This window comes from Gallinula chloropus (assembly GCF_964237585.1).
Source record: "Gallinula chloropus genome assembly, chromosome: 2".
NCBI lineage: Eukaryota > Metazoa > Chordata > Aves > Gruiformes > Rallidae > Gallinula > Gallinula chloropus.
This window is the reverse complement of record NC_140086.1, coordinates 127,124,305-127,140,186: the sequence shown is the minus strand read 5'-3', so window position 1 is coordinate 127,140,186 and position 15,882 is coordinate 127,124,305. Positions and strand designations below refer to the sequence as shown.

The following is a 15,882-nucleotide window of genomic DNA, read 5'->3' as shown; positions in this document are numbered from 1 at the left end:
ATCGATCTTTGCTCTTTCATGTTTATTACAGCCTAGGTAATGCTCAGTAAAATTTTTCAAGGTTTACTTCAAACAGAAGATGCAGCCTGAATCTCCACATATGTGTTTTGTTATTCATGAAGTGACATCAGGAGAGATCCTTGTATTTTAGATCTGTTAGTTAGCCCAGATGTCCTTTCATGAGCAGGGATATTTTGCTGCTTCTTTTCTTGCCATTGCTTATATAAAGGAGCTCCCTTCCTAGGTCTACAGCCCAGCTCAGACAGTATCAAAGGTGTTGGTGTAGTATCAAGAGTGCCTTAGAGAAGTACCTCATTTTTTTTTTTTTTTACTGCCATAACAAAACATTCATAGCACATTGTGTACCACAGCCACACACATGCTATGTAGTAATAAAAAAAAACCATAAAATAAATTGTTAGGTATGTAAATGCAGAATGAAGGGCCCAAGATCAGAGACTTTTTCCTGTGGGACCAAGGCAGCACATGAGAAAGGAGAACGTGAGGGGAGGAGGAGGGAAGTGTAGCGTAGGAGTCTACCAGAGGAGATGGATGGTAGCCCTTGGAAGAAGACTCATGATAGTCCCATTTGTTCTCTGTGCTCTCCAATCATTTTTGGTCCTGCAGAACTATGCAAAGAATCACATTATTTGGATGATCCAACCAAAGAAGGTGTTAAGCATTTTCTTTGCCTGACACATGAGAAGATAACAGAACCTATTTGTAATTGCTGCTAACTGTCCTGAAAGAAATTCTAGTGGTATTAACATGCAAAAAGCTTTTTGTGGCATTGATGTATGCAAAAGCATTAGTCAGTATCTGAAACTGTTCATGTAAATGGCTCTCTCTGTGAAGAAAACCTATAGAAATATGGGATGGTATGTCATGCAAAATTATGACTGCTAGAGTACACAGACCTAATGGCCTTCATGCTGCTGATATAGACTTGGAAAGGGGTATTCTGCAGTAGTACGGCTTTCTGAGAAGAACTCCAGACCCTCCTCAGGTGCCTGATCGGAGGCAGACGGGGAGCTGAGACGATGCCAAGTGCTTAGAATGAAAATCTTTCAAAAAGCTGCCTGCAGTCCCAGACACTGAAGCCCACCCACACTTGTAACCCCTTTGTTGGATGCAGTAACTGATACTACTAACCTGCAAAATTGGCTTTTGCAGCAATTCTGCCACCTCAGCTCCGCTTTTATTTTGTGGTTATGTTACCTCTATAGCATAGGTACTGGGAAGCGTAGGCAGATCTGGTCAGGTCATACAAATTATCTGTAACATTTTTGTTCTCTAGGCCTATGGATAGCAATAAGGTTCTGTATGCAAAGATAAAGGCTTTTTGGTCTGGTTTTTTTTTTTGTGAGTGGGTTATAGTATCCATCTTATGTGAGTTTTTTGTGTAATGGCTTATAGTATCTACATTGTTATGGAATGTTAATGCTTACATTCTGATTACTTTCAAAATGAGGGTATTTTTTTCAATGTCCTGGTACAGATCTCAGTGATCTGTTCCTGCAAGGGGCAAAGGACCTATGTATTCATATGCTTGCTAGACCATCAAAACACCTTATATATTAAATCCTCTTTTTAGAGACTGAGGCAATTATATGTTGAGATAGCTTTTTAGGTTTTTTTTTTTTTAAATTCTATTTTAAGTTCTCATACAAAGAATTCGTTATTCATAACTCTCTGCACCCTAGTTCAAAATGAGATAAATTATATTAATTAAAAATGCAAAGAGCCAGATCAGTCTATGCAGTTCAGTCCCAAAATAATGATCGCGTAGTTAAGCAGTACACCATCTCTATAAATATATATGTATTTATTTCCTGACTTTGCCACCAACTTTGCATGACTTGGGATCGATCTCGTAAGGTACATTTTTTCAGATAAAACTACAGATATGAGATACTTAAAGCTCCTTGCAGTTAATTATGATTTGGGGTATCTTTAAGCTGTGTTAACAACACCCCCACCTCTCACACCCCAAAATCAGTCTTTAAATGTGTGTTCTTTAGCCTCTTGTCAATAATTTTGGCACAGTAGAACATCTTCATGTCAGAGAGAATACTGAGAGAAGAATGAAGAAAATAACGTGCATGTGTGTGTCTGACCTTTCCTTATTTGCTTGCTTTTACAGACAAATATTCCCTAAAGGGATATGATTGGAAGAGGGTGTGTGCAGCATGAGTTGAAAATTGAAGCCTTTTAAAGTATTTCTGATTGGACACCTCCGTATCACCACTCGCTCCTGAAAATCTCAGCCAAGTTTTGTTCTGTTTTTCCCAGAAGAGCGATGTCTGGGGTGGCTGAGGCTGGAGAGCCGTGTGTTTGCATAAGCACAAGTTAGGGCTCTGTGGTTTTTAGCCACGTTTGAATTTCACCGCTTTGCACTCACTCGCAGCATGTTGGAAGCTGCCGTGAGTTGTTCGCAGACTGTGCATGTACAGCCTAGGGAGAATTGCTCCTTACTTTGCCTCCCTTCTTTTAAGGAAAAGTAATATTTTTTCCATGTGTGGTGGTTTCTAATGTTCTTGTTTGTAGTAGTGGATTGGTCACTGCCAGAAGCGTGTGGCTAGTGACTGGCTGGGAGTTGTTTCATTTTTGATGTACTGCCTCCTCAGCAGAGACAATATCCATCAGCCAGAAAGGCTTCTTTACCGCAGCATAGCAGTCCTCAGAGAAGAATTCTGGGGAGCTTTGTATTGCTCAGGCATACTTGCAGCCCTTCAGGAGGGAAAGGAGCGTCCCTTTGCACGCTTCCACCTACCCTACAGATTTGTATGCATGTGCAGGCACAGACACACGCAGCGCAGAGCTCTACTCCTCCCCCCTACCTGCCGAGCAGATCTCTGCTCTGTGTGTGTGCTCCTGGGAGGGTTTCCCATGATTTGCATGTGCAGCTGCATTAGGAGCGAGCGGAGTGGCAACCCATGTCAGATGTGCCCTGCATGTCAAGTGGCAGTGGAGCAATGACTGTGTCTATGTCCCTGTACCTCTGCATCAAGTCACCATCTCTGGAGATACTCAAGACCTGTCTGGATGCCTATCTGTGCAATATGAGCTAGGTTGCTGCTTTGGCAGGGGGGTTGGACCCAATGATCTCTTGAGGTCCCTTCCAACCCCTATGATTCCGTGATTCTGTGATTCTGTGATCTCAGATTCCTTGAGGTAGGACTTGAGGTTTGTCTAGGCAGAAGCACTCAAGCCATACCTTTTTGGGTTTGCTGCAGAGTCCTGTGTCCAACCCTAGACTGTCATGGCTTGGAAATGCTCCCAAGGGGCCAGCAGCTCCCCACAAGTGCCTCAGACTTTCCACCCACACAGCCCTCTCCACTGGAAAAAGCTGGGGGGAGCTCCTTGGAGGTGTCAGGGCAGGACCCATCCCACTGCCCTGGCCAGGGCGCCCCAGACATCAGCACATCCCTGCCCACTCTGGGACTCCTCTGAGACAATGTTGTTTTAACTGGTGTTCCCAATCATTAGTGCTGGGGACTGGAGGGGCACCTCTGGCCCTCACAGATACCTCTGGGACACTCTCGCTTTCGCCAGAGTTGTGGGGAAGGCAGGGGTCACTGCTTTTGTGCTCAAAGCATGCACATATTTGCAAAAAAGTCTTTGAAGACCTGTGTTGGATTCTCATCAAAGTTAGCAACTCTCTTGGGTTCAGTCCTTTAATGGTGGAGAAGCCTGACCCCAAGGGTTGTACACGCATCCGGGGTGGAGGCTTGGGGGGAGCAGCACAAAATGGTTTGGGTTTTTTTGTTTTGTTTTAGATGTCTGCCAAGCAGATTGTGGGCTGTCTTGTGCTCTTTCTGAGTCAGATACCTGGATTGCCAGGGCAGACAGTCCTCAGCCTTTGCTCTGGTGCTAGCTGGAAGGAGACCTTTGGTGTTGCAGGGAACTCTGTATCACTGGGCTGTGTAATGGGGGGAGAAGAGGGGGCTTTGGTGCTGAGCCTGCCTGTTCTATGCATTACTCACCTCTCCTGGTGTTTTTGGCTTCAGTCCTTGTAGTTGTTCCTGATTTCAGAGCCCTGGGGAGGTCTCTGCTGGCTGCAGAGCATCACTTGTTGATGATACCTGCACTGGACAGGCTCTGTGTTTACTGATGTTGCTTCAGATACTCCAGGAAACTGAGGCTAAAATATCTGCACCCCCAAACCCCTCAAAAAAAAAAAAAAAAAAGACAAAAAAAAAAAAGACTTTAATTGACTGTTGTGAATTGTTCTTCTGGTCCATAGTTTTTAACTGTTCTGATAAGATGAAAGCCTCCAGTCTGACAAAAAAAAACCCTCCAGCTGGTTGGAACGTGTGAGTGAGCCACCAAAATACAGAAACTCTTGTTTTAATATCTGCAGCTTGTCTGAGTGAATCTCATTTTCTGTGTTACTGGTTGGTTCAAGCAAACCCTTGCTTACTGCTTTACGTGCTCCCTGCCCTTTTAAAGTCCATTCGCACTGTGCTATATTCAACACAAAGAGCAAGGATTTAACCTGCTTCCAAAACTCAAACCCTCTTATTTTAATGAAGCTATTTTAACAGTATACATCTTTGTATTCCTAAGAATGTATGGATAAGCTGAAATCCAAATGAAACTTAGCCAAAATAGGTTGTTGTGCTGCTGTTAGTAAAGCTTGGCATAGTACAGTGAGATGTATGTATTGGACTGCTGGTAGCTTTGTAGGTATGAAGTTTAGTGCTGCAGATCAGCCTGCCCTTGATTTGTTAGGGCGGAAAAGAATAGCTCTTAGTTTGTAATGTCTAAGACTCTCTAGTGCTGAGCACTGCCTGAGGGGACATGCAAGCTGCCAGTGTTCTCAGCAGAGATTTGTTACCCCAGAGGATTTTATCTTATACTAAGAACAGTGAATGTGGAAGGTTTGATTCGGGAGTTTTTGGGTCATTTCTAAGAGAGATAAGTTTCCAATAATAATAATTAAAAAAAATTAAAAAATGTAATTAAAAATTGGTGAAAGTTAATAATTAATGGCTTGTAGCTGGTTTATTAATGGCCTCATTTTTCTATGCAATGAAAGTCTTAAGCTGTGTTCTATGTTAAATATAAAGCAGGGGGAAAAAAGTAAAAAGCAAGATTGGCCTTAATTTATAATTATTTTAAATATATAGAATTGCAGAGTTTAATCCATAAAATATATAAAATTGGTTTGCAGAGTTCTGGTGTAGGGTTTATTTTATATAATAAACCAGAAGGAAAATTTGGGCTGGCAGAATTTTCAAAGCTTGTGTTAAAGCCCCTAACTGCTTCTGGTATGAAAGTCAGCTAAGCAGCCTTGTGTTGTTGTTTCCCCCAGGATATCTTTTATGCTTTCTTTCTTTTTTTTTTTTTCCTTCCTTCCCTTTGGAAACCCAAGTGTTTATTTGCATGCAAGGTAGGTGAATTCTTTTATCTATTTGTGTATCATAAACCAAAACAATTAGCATACTGCAGTTACAGTACACTTAAAAACAAAACAACCCTTCAAAACCTTCAGTCAATATTATTCCTGGCGGGAAAACTCCTAATTAAATTGTATGCAAACTACAACAATAGGCAAAGTTGTTTGGTGTTTAATAATAACTGTCGGGGGCGGGGGCAGAATGAAAAAAGTAAGTGGAGCAGAGAGCTTTGCATGCCATTAACCCAAGGATAGCAATGAGGTCAGCCTTTGAAGGGACGGACAACATGCTTATCTGCCAACATTGGAAAGTCCCAAAAGATTAGCTTATTTGCCAGATGTTACTGGGAGTTCATCATTGGCACCCTCTGCTTCATGGGCTTCGACTCTCACCACAGTTGCAGTTGCCTTTTCTGCCCTTTGCAGGCATCCTGGAGATCTCCTCCAGCATGTAACGCTTGATTTTTTTCCTTGAAGTAGGTTGTTGTTCTGTTGGGGTTTTTTTCTCTTTTCTGTTTCACAGCAATAGGCACGATGAACCATCTTAACTTGTGAAGATGATCTGAAGGCTCTTTGTTTTTCTTTCATACACCCACGACAATGCTCTTGGCATGGGAACCACTGACATGAAGCAATGAAGCATAGCGACTTCCACTGCTCCGGGAATGGGGCTGTGTTTGCGAAGGGGTTTACAGGAGGCAGAGGACCCACCTTACTTAGTACTATTAACCTTTGGGAGATGAGAGAAAATTGGGGCAGACAGGCTAAGCATCTTCTGTTCTTTTTTATCCCTTTGCCTGGAAAATAACTGTAGATATAATTTTAAGCAGACCGTTATCGTGTTACTAGCAACTTGGTAGGGCATCAAATATTAGACTGTAGTGCTGTTAAATGTAGTGCTAGGTGTTAAAAATTAGTAGTGGGGGAGTGTGGGTGCTATCAGATCCATGTTAATAATGACTGTAAGAACCTGGAATGGCATTCTCCGCATGTATCTTCTCCTTTAAATCTTTCAAGAGTTTGGTAGTAAATATTGATTTCAGCTAATGGTGGTTTTAACTTCTGTGTGTGCATTCTGTGCCCCAAGGGACTGTGTCCCAAGCAGGGAGAAGCCAAGACTTGCTCATAAAGAACAGAGAAAATATGTTTTTCCTTTAACATGCTGTTAGTGGTTGTTTCTTGAAGCAAGATTCCTGTCGTTTGTGTTACTGCAGTTGTTTTGCAGTTCCTCCACCTCCCTTTGTGCAGAACAACTTGTAGATGGACAGTGACTTAAGGGCAGATATTCTCCCCTCATACATGCATACGATCAAAGAAATCTGAGTGTTGAAGCTTTTTGAGATAGTTTGTGGAGAGTCCTTTTGACAGCAGACAATTTAAAGCACTTGTTTGGATCCTGCTTTGGCATAGTCCTGCCCTCCTTTCCCTTCCTTTGCTGGCTTGCTTTTCCTCCCTGCCAAGACCCTCAAGTCTTGCTTAGCTTTCTAACATGAGCACTTAGGCCGAAGGCCCAATGATACAGAGCAAGGACAGTGTTCATTCCTGTTGAGATAAATGTGAAATTCGGATGCTGGTTGGCTCCCCACAGACACTCAACGTTCTCCCCAACATTTGGCAGGTCAAGTCCACTGACCCAGACACTGGCTTTACCTCGGTAGCTCTGGGGTAGCTGTTGAATTTCCAGCACTGAAAAGCTAGCGGAAAAATTGCGTGTAGGGAAAAGGGAGCAGTGATACAGGTGTCGTTTCTGTCTGTCGGGTTGCGAAACGCGTGTTGTTGAGTGGTGCCACTTCCCTGCCTTGCTGGGCTCTGCGGTTGTGTTGCTGCAGCTGCTGTGGCTGCGTGTTCTGTTAGGCAAACCGCCGCGCTGCCGGCAAGGTTACAGCCTGGTCTCCCGTGTCACTTCAGGCTTGGAACTAGGGAGAGCAGGTATTAGGGTTGTTCTGCAAATGCCATCAGTGAGGGACACTTGCAGAGCTACAAACCTGGGACGCTTCCAGGTCAGGCCAGCCCTGTTTGGCCAATTGCAGAGTGCAAAATAACCACATTATTCCTCAAAGTGTTTTTCCAGAGTTGAAGTAATAGCCATCTTTCCCTATAAAGATCTGATTTCTCCTATAGAATATTTCTGTGCTGAGATAACTTTCATGAACTGTTTTCAAAAGTGCTGGGGTTTGAGGGTTTTTTGTTTGTTTTTAGTTTAAATTCACTTTTCACCTCTATTTTGTTTCTTTTTTTTTGTCTTCTGTTGCCTGTGCTTAATAACCCCATGGCCATTTCTATAAAACAGCAAATCCTGTAGCCATGTGCCATGTAAATCCACGAGGGCTTTCCATTTCAGGAAAGCCCATGAAGCAATCATTTAGACTTCTGCTTTTTCACTAGTCTTGAGATACAGCTTGTCCAGTGTAGAGGACAAATTGTGCCCTCTACCAAATACTCTATCTTGCTGGGATGATAAGCAGTGTCGGGCTCTCATGCTGCTGTTACGTGGGAAGGCAGTAGGTCATCTGCTTTCTATTTTGAGTTTCTTTTTCAGAGGTATCCTTTTACTCCCTCTTCCTCAGATCAGTCCTCAGTGGTTTACAGTCCTCACTTCCATTTTCTTATCCATTTCCACTGGTGGCTCCTTGCCCCCAGCCCCTTTGGGCTTCTTCCTTCCCCTATTTCTATGCCACACACTTGCCCCCTTTAAATCCAGCGTTTTTACAAAGTTCATTCATGTTCCTTTTTGAAATTTACTCTCTCCCTTATTTTTTTTTTAGTTATCCCCAGTTCAGCTTTGTTGAGAAGAAAGCAGAAGCAGAAGAAATGCAGGTGGCAGTTATTTGGTTTCCCAGAAACACTGTTTTTTGGCAGCCAAGTGCTGAGCTGGGGAGCAAAACACCCTTCTCCTTCCACTAATTTGGAGGCTAATAGGTTATACCTGGAAGAGAGAGATGGGACAAAACCTTCACAGCACTGGGCTTTGTTCAGGCAGGTAGTAAGCAAACCGAGGGGCCATTTAAAAAGAGCCAGCATGTTTGGCAGCATGAAACAAGAATCTTTTTGCTGCTCTGTTTGCAAATGATCCTGAAGCATGACAGTGGCCAGCGACTTTACAGGTGATAAAGGGCTAACTGATGGTGTGGCACCCCACCATGCCACACAGAAGGTGGTTGCTGCTGGGTGGCAGCGCTGCCTGCCATGGGGAAAGGACCAAAGGCTGCTTGCTGTTGAGGCAATTCACACATCAACCGCTTTTTGGGAACACTCGGCTCTGCCTAAAGATTTATGGGGCTCTCTTCTTTTAAAACAAACGAATAAAGGCCCAAGCTGAGTGTTTTTCCACATATAAATGTCAAAAACGCAATCACAGAAACTTCGCTGGGGTACCAGTGAGGGCTCGAGCCCCAGCTCCAATGTGCATCACATTAAAGGCCTTCTTGGGGACTCCAGACACAAATTGCTTTCCAGCATCCAGAACCATTTGGAAATGCTTTAATCCTGAAACAGGGGGGGTTTCTAATGGGAATGCTGACAGACCCTTCGTTGTAGCAGCAGAAGCGGGCAGGGCCGTGATAATGAGCCCTGTATGTGTGCATGTGGAAAGCGTGATGCTGGTTTCAGAAAACAAGCACTTCCACCGAACAGTCCACGCCGATGAAAAACACCACGCTGCCTTTCAGCACAATCATACTTAAAATTGGCTTTGCTTATGCAAGGACATATTGGGAACAACCGTAGGCATTAACCCTGCGTGTGCTACACTTCCAAAACCAACAAGTCCTAATAGCGCTTGTAATAACACCGTAATTATCCGTAAACAGCACTGTACCGACTAGCCACCAGTTTAAAATGCTGCCTAGGCCAATGGCGTTCTTCAACATCCACAAGCACACCATAACCACGTCTCCTCTCACTTCTTTATACATTGCGGCCGTGACCCTGAAAACCAGGCGATGCTTCATTTATTGCTCAAGTCTCCGCATACCTCTGCTAACCCCAGTGACTGTGTGTTTTGTATTTGGAGACCTTGGCCACACCAGGCTGAAGAAACCTGTCTCGCAAGCATGTGCCCAGGTGATTAATTTCAGCAAGCAGGTTGCTTATAAGAGTGTAATTACTTGATTGTGCAAATGGCGGGATGGTTGTGCTGACCTGTATTAAGACACGTTGTAGGATACACATCCCCATCGGTTCTTTTTTCACTGTTAATCAGAGGACTGAAAACCTTGCAACATTTAGACAGCTTGAGGTTGAAGGCTGAAATGTCACTTTTAAAAGAGGGTTAAAAAGGTCACGCAGCTGCAAATAATAATAGCCCAATGAAAATCAGATTCGTACTGCAGCCCACTTCAAGAATAACATTGAAACAGGAAACAAGCCTGCTTGATGTTTTTACCAGTAAGGCAATAAGATTACTGCTGAGTTTAAAAAAGGGGAGAGGGGGAGAGAAAGTGAGACAGAAAAGAGCATGCTTTCTTGGTGTTAGTTATTAGAGCTATTTTTCTGATTCAGAAAGGATGACTGTGGGGCTCTGCAAAATCTCCTGGAGGAGCCTGAGGACATGGGGTACTTCCCTCTGGATGCTGCTGAGAGGGGATGTAGTTTGTCGCTGAGTCCTGAGGATGGGTTTGCTTCTTTTGTTTGCTTTTTAGTTCTTTGTTATGTTCTTGCATTCCTCACCATGGGCTTCAGTTTTATTAATTATAATAAAAAATGTTTAGGAGTATCTTATGGAGAAGTTAAGGACTGGAAGAAAATCTTGGCTTGCTGCAGAACTTGTTTCTCTTCCATGTGACATGGCTTGGAGAAGTCTTTCTATGTTTCTTCTCTATTTTTTTTATTTATTTTTCTAATTAGAATACCTCAACTCCTCCCAAGCAGAGTGATATTTCAGGAGAATGGCAGGCTACAACAGCATAGCAGATTTCCTCGCTCATGTATTCTGCCAATAAGGCTCTTTACATGGTCACAATAGGGCAATAAATGCTGACAGATGTTGTTAACATGTCTATTAAAATTCAGCCCCCTTTTCTGCTGCATAACGCACTCATGCCTATTGTTAATAATATCAGAACTAATCCTGACATTTCAATATTAGTGCTCGCTTATATTTATAATCCTTGTTTATTTCTTTGAAGAGGTCAGAAAGTTGCAATAAATTAATCTATTGAAGTAAAAAAAAATCAGGCCTGAGTGATTTTTAAACCTTCAGTCATCGTAGATTTGCCTGATATTCTTCATGCCCATTAATCGTGGCAGTCACACGGAGTGCTCTGAGAGGTGCATGAGTGTAACCTGAATTTTTAAGATCCCAGAGGTTAATAAGCGCCTTATTTTAGATGGAAAGGTTGCTGTGATTTATTTTTATTAGGTGAAGTCGAAGTGTGGCCATTGGTTGCGTGATTTCCTTCATGTGTGCTGAACCACCTGCACACACTGTGGAAAAAAAGGAGATGTGAGTTGTGTGGCCCAGTGACACACGTGAGCTGCGTGAAGCGAGCTGTGTGCCAGGGGTTGTGTAAGGATGGGGGATGCACACCTGCATCTTGAGAAAGATGCCATGCAAACTGTTCCACGTGCAACCAAAAAACCCTCTGTGGTTGAGAACCCCCATCCTGCTGCAAAGCTGGGGTGAGATCCTGCGCTGCTTGTGCATCCGCAGCTCTTGTGGAGCTCAGTGGGAATGGGGGACGCAGGAAGGTCATGCTCACAGCCCAGGTTTTTTGGCTGCTTGTTTCTGGTCCACATTTGAGCATAAAGATTGAATTGCTGCTGTGATAGCCGAGCACCAGGCACCCTCTGAAAAACCTTAGGCAGCAGGCAGCTTCTTTCACTCATTTACTCTTGTAGCATGGTGCACAGTGCTACCGGCTGAGCTGGCGGTGATAGCATCGCATGTAAACATGGATCCTGCATGGTGCAGTTTGTCTTGAGGGCATTGTATTGTATCTGGGAACACGTTTCATGGGTCATGTTGTGCCAGGCAGTATCCCAGAGGGCATGAATGATACAACTATTCTGAATTATTACTTTTCTTTTTTCTTTCTTTTTAAGTTTGGTGTTGGCAAATAGTCCAGAAAGAGTGATTCTCCTGGGAGTCAGCAGTTGCTTGTACATTTGTGGCAAACGACTGGAGGTTGAATCTGACACCTTTTGAAAGTACTGAGAATAAAACCCGAGTCTGTGTTTTCCTGCAGTCAGTCCCCACACGCAAGATTCTGGTCCTCGTTGAGGATATTGTTTTGGTGTTTACTCCATGCTTATCCATCTAGTCACCTTGAGAATCATTTAATTGTATCAGAGCATGTACTGGTGGATTTAGGGACTAAAGCTTAAGCTCAGGGCAAGGAGGTCGGTTTTAGACTTGCAATACTTAATAAGAAAACAAACTCCGAATAATTCCTGGTAATGTTTTGAAATTCACTTGGACGCTTGGGACCAGAATTGTTACTCTCTTGTTTTCTTTAACTTAGTCTCATCCGTTGTTCTGCTATTGAAAATGCAGTTGTCACTCTCCCCCGAGGAGGGGAGAAAGGGGTAACAGAAACCTTTGGCAGTGCTTCAGTTGCGGGAGTAATTGAGATATCAGATAAAGCCTTTCATTATCCACACGTATCTCTTTTTTTTCCCTTCTTATTTTCCTTTTCTTTCTGTGAAAAGGTCTTTAGGAAAGGCAACATCCTGGGGTCACATCCCATAAATAGAGGTGGATTTAAAAATCAAACTTAGCTGGAGGTTTTGCATTTATTTTTGCGGGGGTTTGTTTGTTTAGCCAGTTATCTCTCTGCTGCTTGTTTCTTTCAGACAGGATAGCGTATTTCAGAGCATTTTTATTGCTTCACCTCCGAAGAGCTTGTCTACGCAGAGTCTGGAACTGAAATAACTGAAATTAGAAGTAATTTAACACCTTTAGTTATTTTAGTAGAAGCCTTTATGTGAACATACTCTTTCATTTCTGATTATGAGTATACTATTTCAGTTTAACATGGCTGTAAGTTAAATCAAAACAGGATATGAATAATCTTAAAGGAGTAAATTAGGTACAATTTTACTTATTTCAGTTCTAGCCGTGCGTGGATAGATAGGTAAGTCCTGAGTTCAGGTCTTTCTTGACACCTGATTGTATTTGGTGCAATAAATCACTTGTCTCAGGCCAGATGTTGGTAGGGATGTCCACATCAAGAAAATCAGTTAATGCTAATTATCACCTTTAGGGGGTAGTATCCTTGTGTGGGTTAAAGGGCAAATAAAAATTTAAATTTTTCACTTCTGGATGCTGCTTTCGGGAGACAGAGGAGTCAAGTAAAGGGTGCTCTGATGCCTTTTTAATTTTTTTTTTTCAGGTCATAAGTAGGAAAATATCCTGTCACGCTAATGAGTCCAGTAGGATGAGTTTTAATTAAAAAGTTATAATCCAAAAATTTGAGGATTTTCTTGAAAACTTAGGGCACTAAAAACAATTGCTGTAAGTACAAGCCAGGCTGATGTTCAGGTTAACAGTGTATTTATTGTTTGCAGGGGATGGTAACAGCTCTTCCGAAAATAAAGCTTTCCAAACAATGAGTGTTAAGGGTTGTAAAGATACTCTTGATAATAGGAAGCAATGATTTGTAAGTAGCTTAAAAGAAGACAACAGCCCTGAGTAATTTTAGCACTTGTCCTTCTGCGGATTTTTTGAGTTTTAAAATCACATTCTACTTCTCCACCAAGACATTTCTCTCTGTTTTATGAAAAAAATCACACAACCACAGCTCAGGTATTTGTCTAAGTGGGGCTCTGGCGAGGCTGAATTTTAAGGGAATTGAGACATGATGTGAGCAGAAGTCACATGCTGGGCTTTAAAGCGGGTCAGCTGCTAATGCCAGTTATACCAACAGGCTCAAAACATCTCTGAAAGAGGTGATTTCTTAATTTTACATCCTATAATGTTACTAAAAAATTGGTTTCGGTGATGCTGGTCAGGGACACTGCCATAATACTGACTCAAATTCAGCTGCGTTACAGCATTCTGAAGGCGAATGTTTCCTTCTCCCTCAGTTTTATCTGAGTCACAGGAGCTCTCCCCCACATTTCAGTTCAAGGTGACAGGACTGGAGTTGCTGTGGGGCAGCCGCAGTTTTAGGCAAAACTTCATTTCTCAGGCTCCTGAGGACCTCATTGACCTTTTAAAGGATGGGGACGCCCAATTATCTTGTGTGTATAGAGAGCGTGTATGTAATGTATTTAAAGTTATTAATATCGAACAGTATGGATGAAGAACTTCAAAAAGTGGGTTCCTTTCTCAGAAGTAACCTAGACGTCTGGTTTTAATGTTGTTCAGCAGGAACTGAAGAAGGAAAGGTAAAACCCCTTAATTCAAGATATTTCTGAGCAGACACGGTCTTATCTAATAACAACACCGAACATATGCTTTTTTCTGAGGCAGATTTCTGCTGTGAAAGCTTAATGTGGTTTTTCTTTTTTCTTTTCTTTTTTTTTTTTTTTCCTTCCTTCAAAGTAAATATGTGCTCAGGAAGGAGCAATAAGGACTTAGACTACAGGGAGCCTGCTGAATATTAGCAAATTTAGTGCTCTGAGGATGAAATCTTTGTTCTGGTCCGTTTTGGGAGCTTGAAATAAAAGCGCGAACCATGATGACTGTATGTTGCATGTATGTGTGAAGTTTAGACCATATATATTCATAGGTTCCCTTTCTTTCCCCCTCCCCCTTTTAACATGTAGATTTATGAGGAATCAAAGATGAACTTGGAGCAGGAGAGGCCTTTTGTCTGCAGTGCCCCAGGCTGCTCACAGGTGAGTGGAGTCAGCGGTGATATTAATTGAGTCCTCAGCACTAGCTCTGGCTTGTATAATGCCTCCTGATATATTAACACATGTCTAATAATAATAATGTGTGGGTTTTGGGGTTTTTTTAAAGCCCTCCCCCCCTCATTTCCCTCCTTACCCCACTAGAAACTATTACAAAATATTTAAAGCAAATATATCATCCAGTCAAAACTGAGATGGTAAAAGTGCTTCTCAAGCTGCTTCTGTGCCCCCTCTCATCTCCAAGCCTTATGTTTCAAGCCAGGTATTGCAAATTCTTTTATAGAGAAGACACGCTAGGCAGGACACATTTGTCTGTTTTGCTTAGAAGTACGATGTATTATATAATATATTGTGTTTCCTATTGGATGTGGTAACCCTCCTTGTTATTATTATTTTTAATACTTAAATACAATCATATTGTTAATTTTTTTAGAAAATCTTTGAGGTATCTTCCTGCTAAATATTCTCTATAGAAAGTGCAGCCTGTAGATAAATTCTGTCCGAGGATGTATGTTTGGGATTCCTGTTCACTGGCGATCTGCCATGTGTCTCTAAAGGTATAACCTGACCTGTAACATTAGATGTTTAATGTTCTTAAAAAACCCTGAAGTGACAAGGATTTTGAATTGGGATTTATGTGTTTTTTCAATGATTTTGCTGCGGTGAGGGAAGTTCCCCCTGCAGCAATGAGGGAAGCTCCGTGTGTGATGCTTCCAACCCTAATTTTGTTTAGTGACAAGAGTTTGTAAAATCTTCAGGCAAGGGCATCTTTTGGGCTTTGGCTGGAGGCCTCCTGTATGCATCTGTTTTAAGTGATTTAGCTTGCCCCTTTCCCAGAGCCCTCCTCTCCTAATGAGGGTAATATTTCCCTGCTTTAACTGTTGGGAGTTTGCAGCTGGCCAGTATTTTTACAACCCTTTAGGTCCTTCTGGTGGAATGATAGGTGACCCTTACTGGAGTGTAGGTGTTGATTTCGCCAAGATCTGGTATAAGGAAAGGGAGAAGTCTCTGATTAACAACTGGCTGAGTAGTTTTGCTGTTTCACTAGGTAGAAGCCTTTCTGTGGGTGTCAGAATGCATCTTTTGGATTGTCCCTTGGATCAAGAACTTGTCCCTTCAGCTCTCCACATGCAAACTTACATTTTCACCATTCTGTCACAGAGGTAGAATAAAAGAATCTGAGTTTTACAGTCAAGTTTTATTTACCTTTTTGTTGGGTCCTAAAACTAACTTCCACTCACATCAGTGGACTTGAGTGTTTTTATGTCAGCTATCCATTAATTTCCTCAGTGGAGGTGAAGCTGATCCAAGCAAGCTCATTTAGGTGTCCAGAGAGACGGTTTGGCTGTATGCTGTTGCAGTTTGGAAAGATGAGCAGTGCAGGTCTGACTTCATCTTAAAAACCATTTAACTTCCCATTTCAAAACATGACCTCTGTTTATTGTAAATGAGGACTTGAGAGGAGCAGAGCGCGCAGCGCTGCTATCCAGCTAAGCTGTCTGGGGAGTGGCTTCTCCGTCAGCTGGTGTGATGTGTATTGAGGGCTCAGGGAGTTGACCTTCTGTGCAAGGAAGAAAGTAGCCTTACAAAAAAGACAGAGAAGTCTGGGCTGGAGGAATAGCTTCTCCTCAGTTGTCCCATGCCCTCTGTATGATGGCTGGTTTCACCCTGAAGACAGAGTGTGG

At 42.5% G+C, this 15,882-nt stretch overlaps 1 protein-coding gene across 1 annotated transcript in view; it reads left to right on the top strand.

The window, feature by feature from the left end:
• The window catches only part of CREB5 (cAMP responsive element binding protein 5), a gene marked incomplete at its 5' end in the record, with an annotated part of 249,996 nt that overhangs the window by 26,268 nt on the left and 207,846 nt on the right, over positions 1-15,882 (top strand). Inside the window, one exon of the mRNA XM_084280315.1 lies at positions 14,111-14,182. Within this exon, the coding sequence (XP_084136441.1) occupies positions 14,111-14,182 (72 nt within the window). The remainder of the gene's footprint in view (positions 1-14,110; positions 14,183-15,882) is intronic.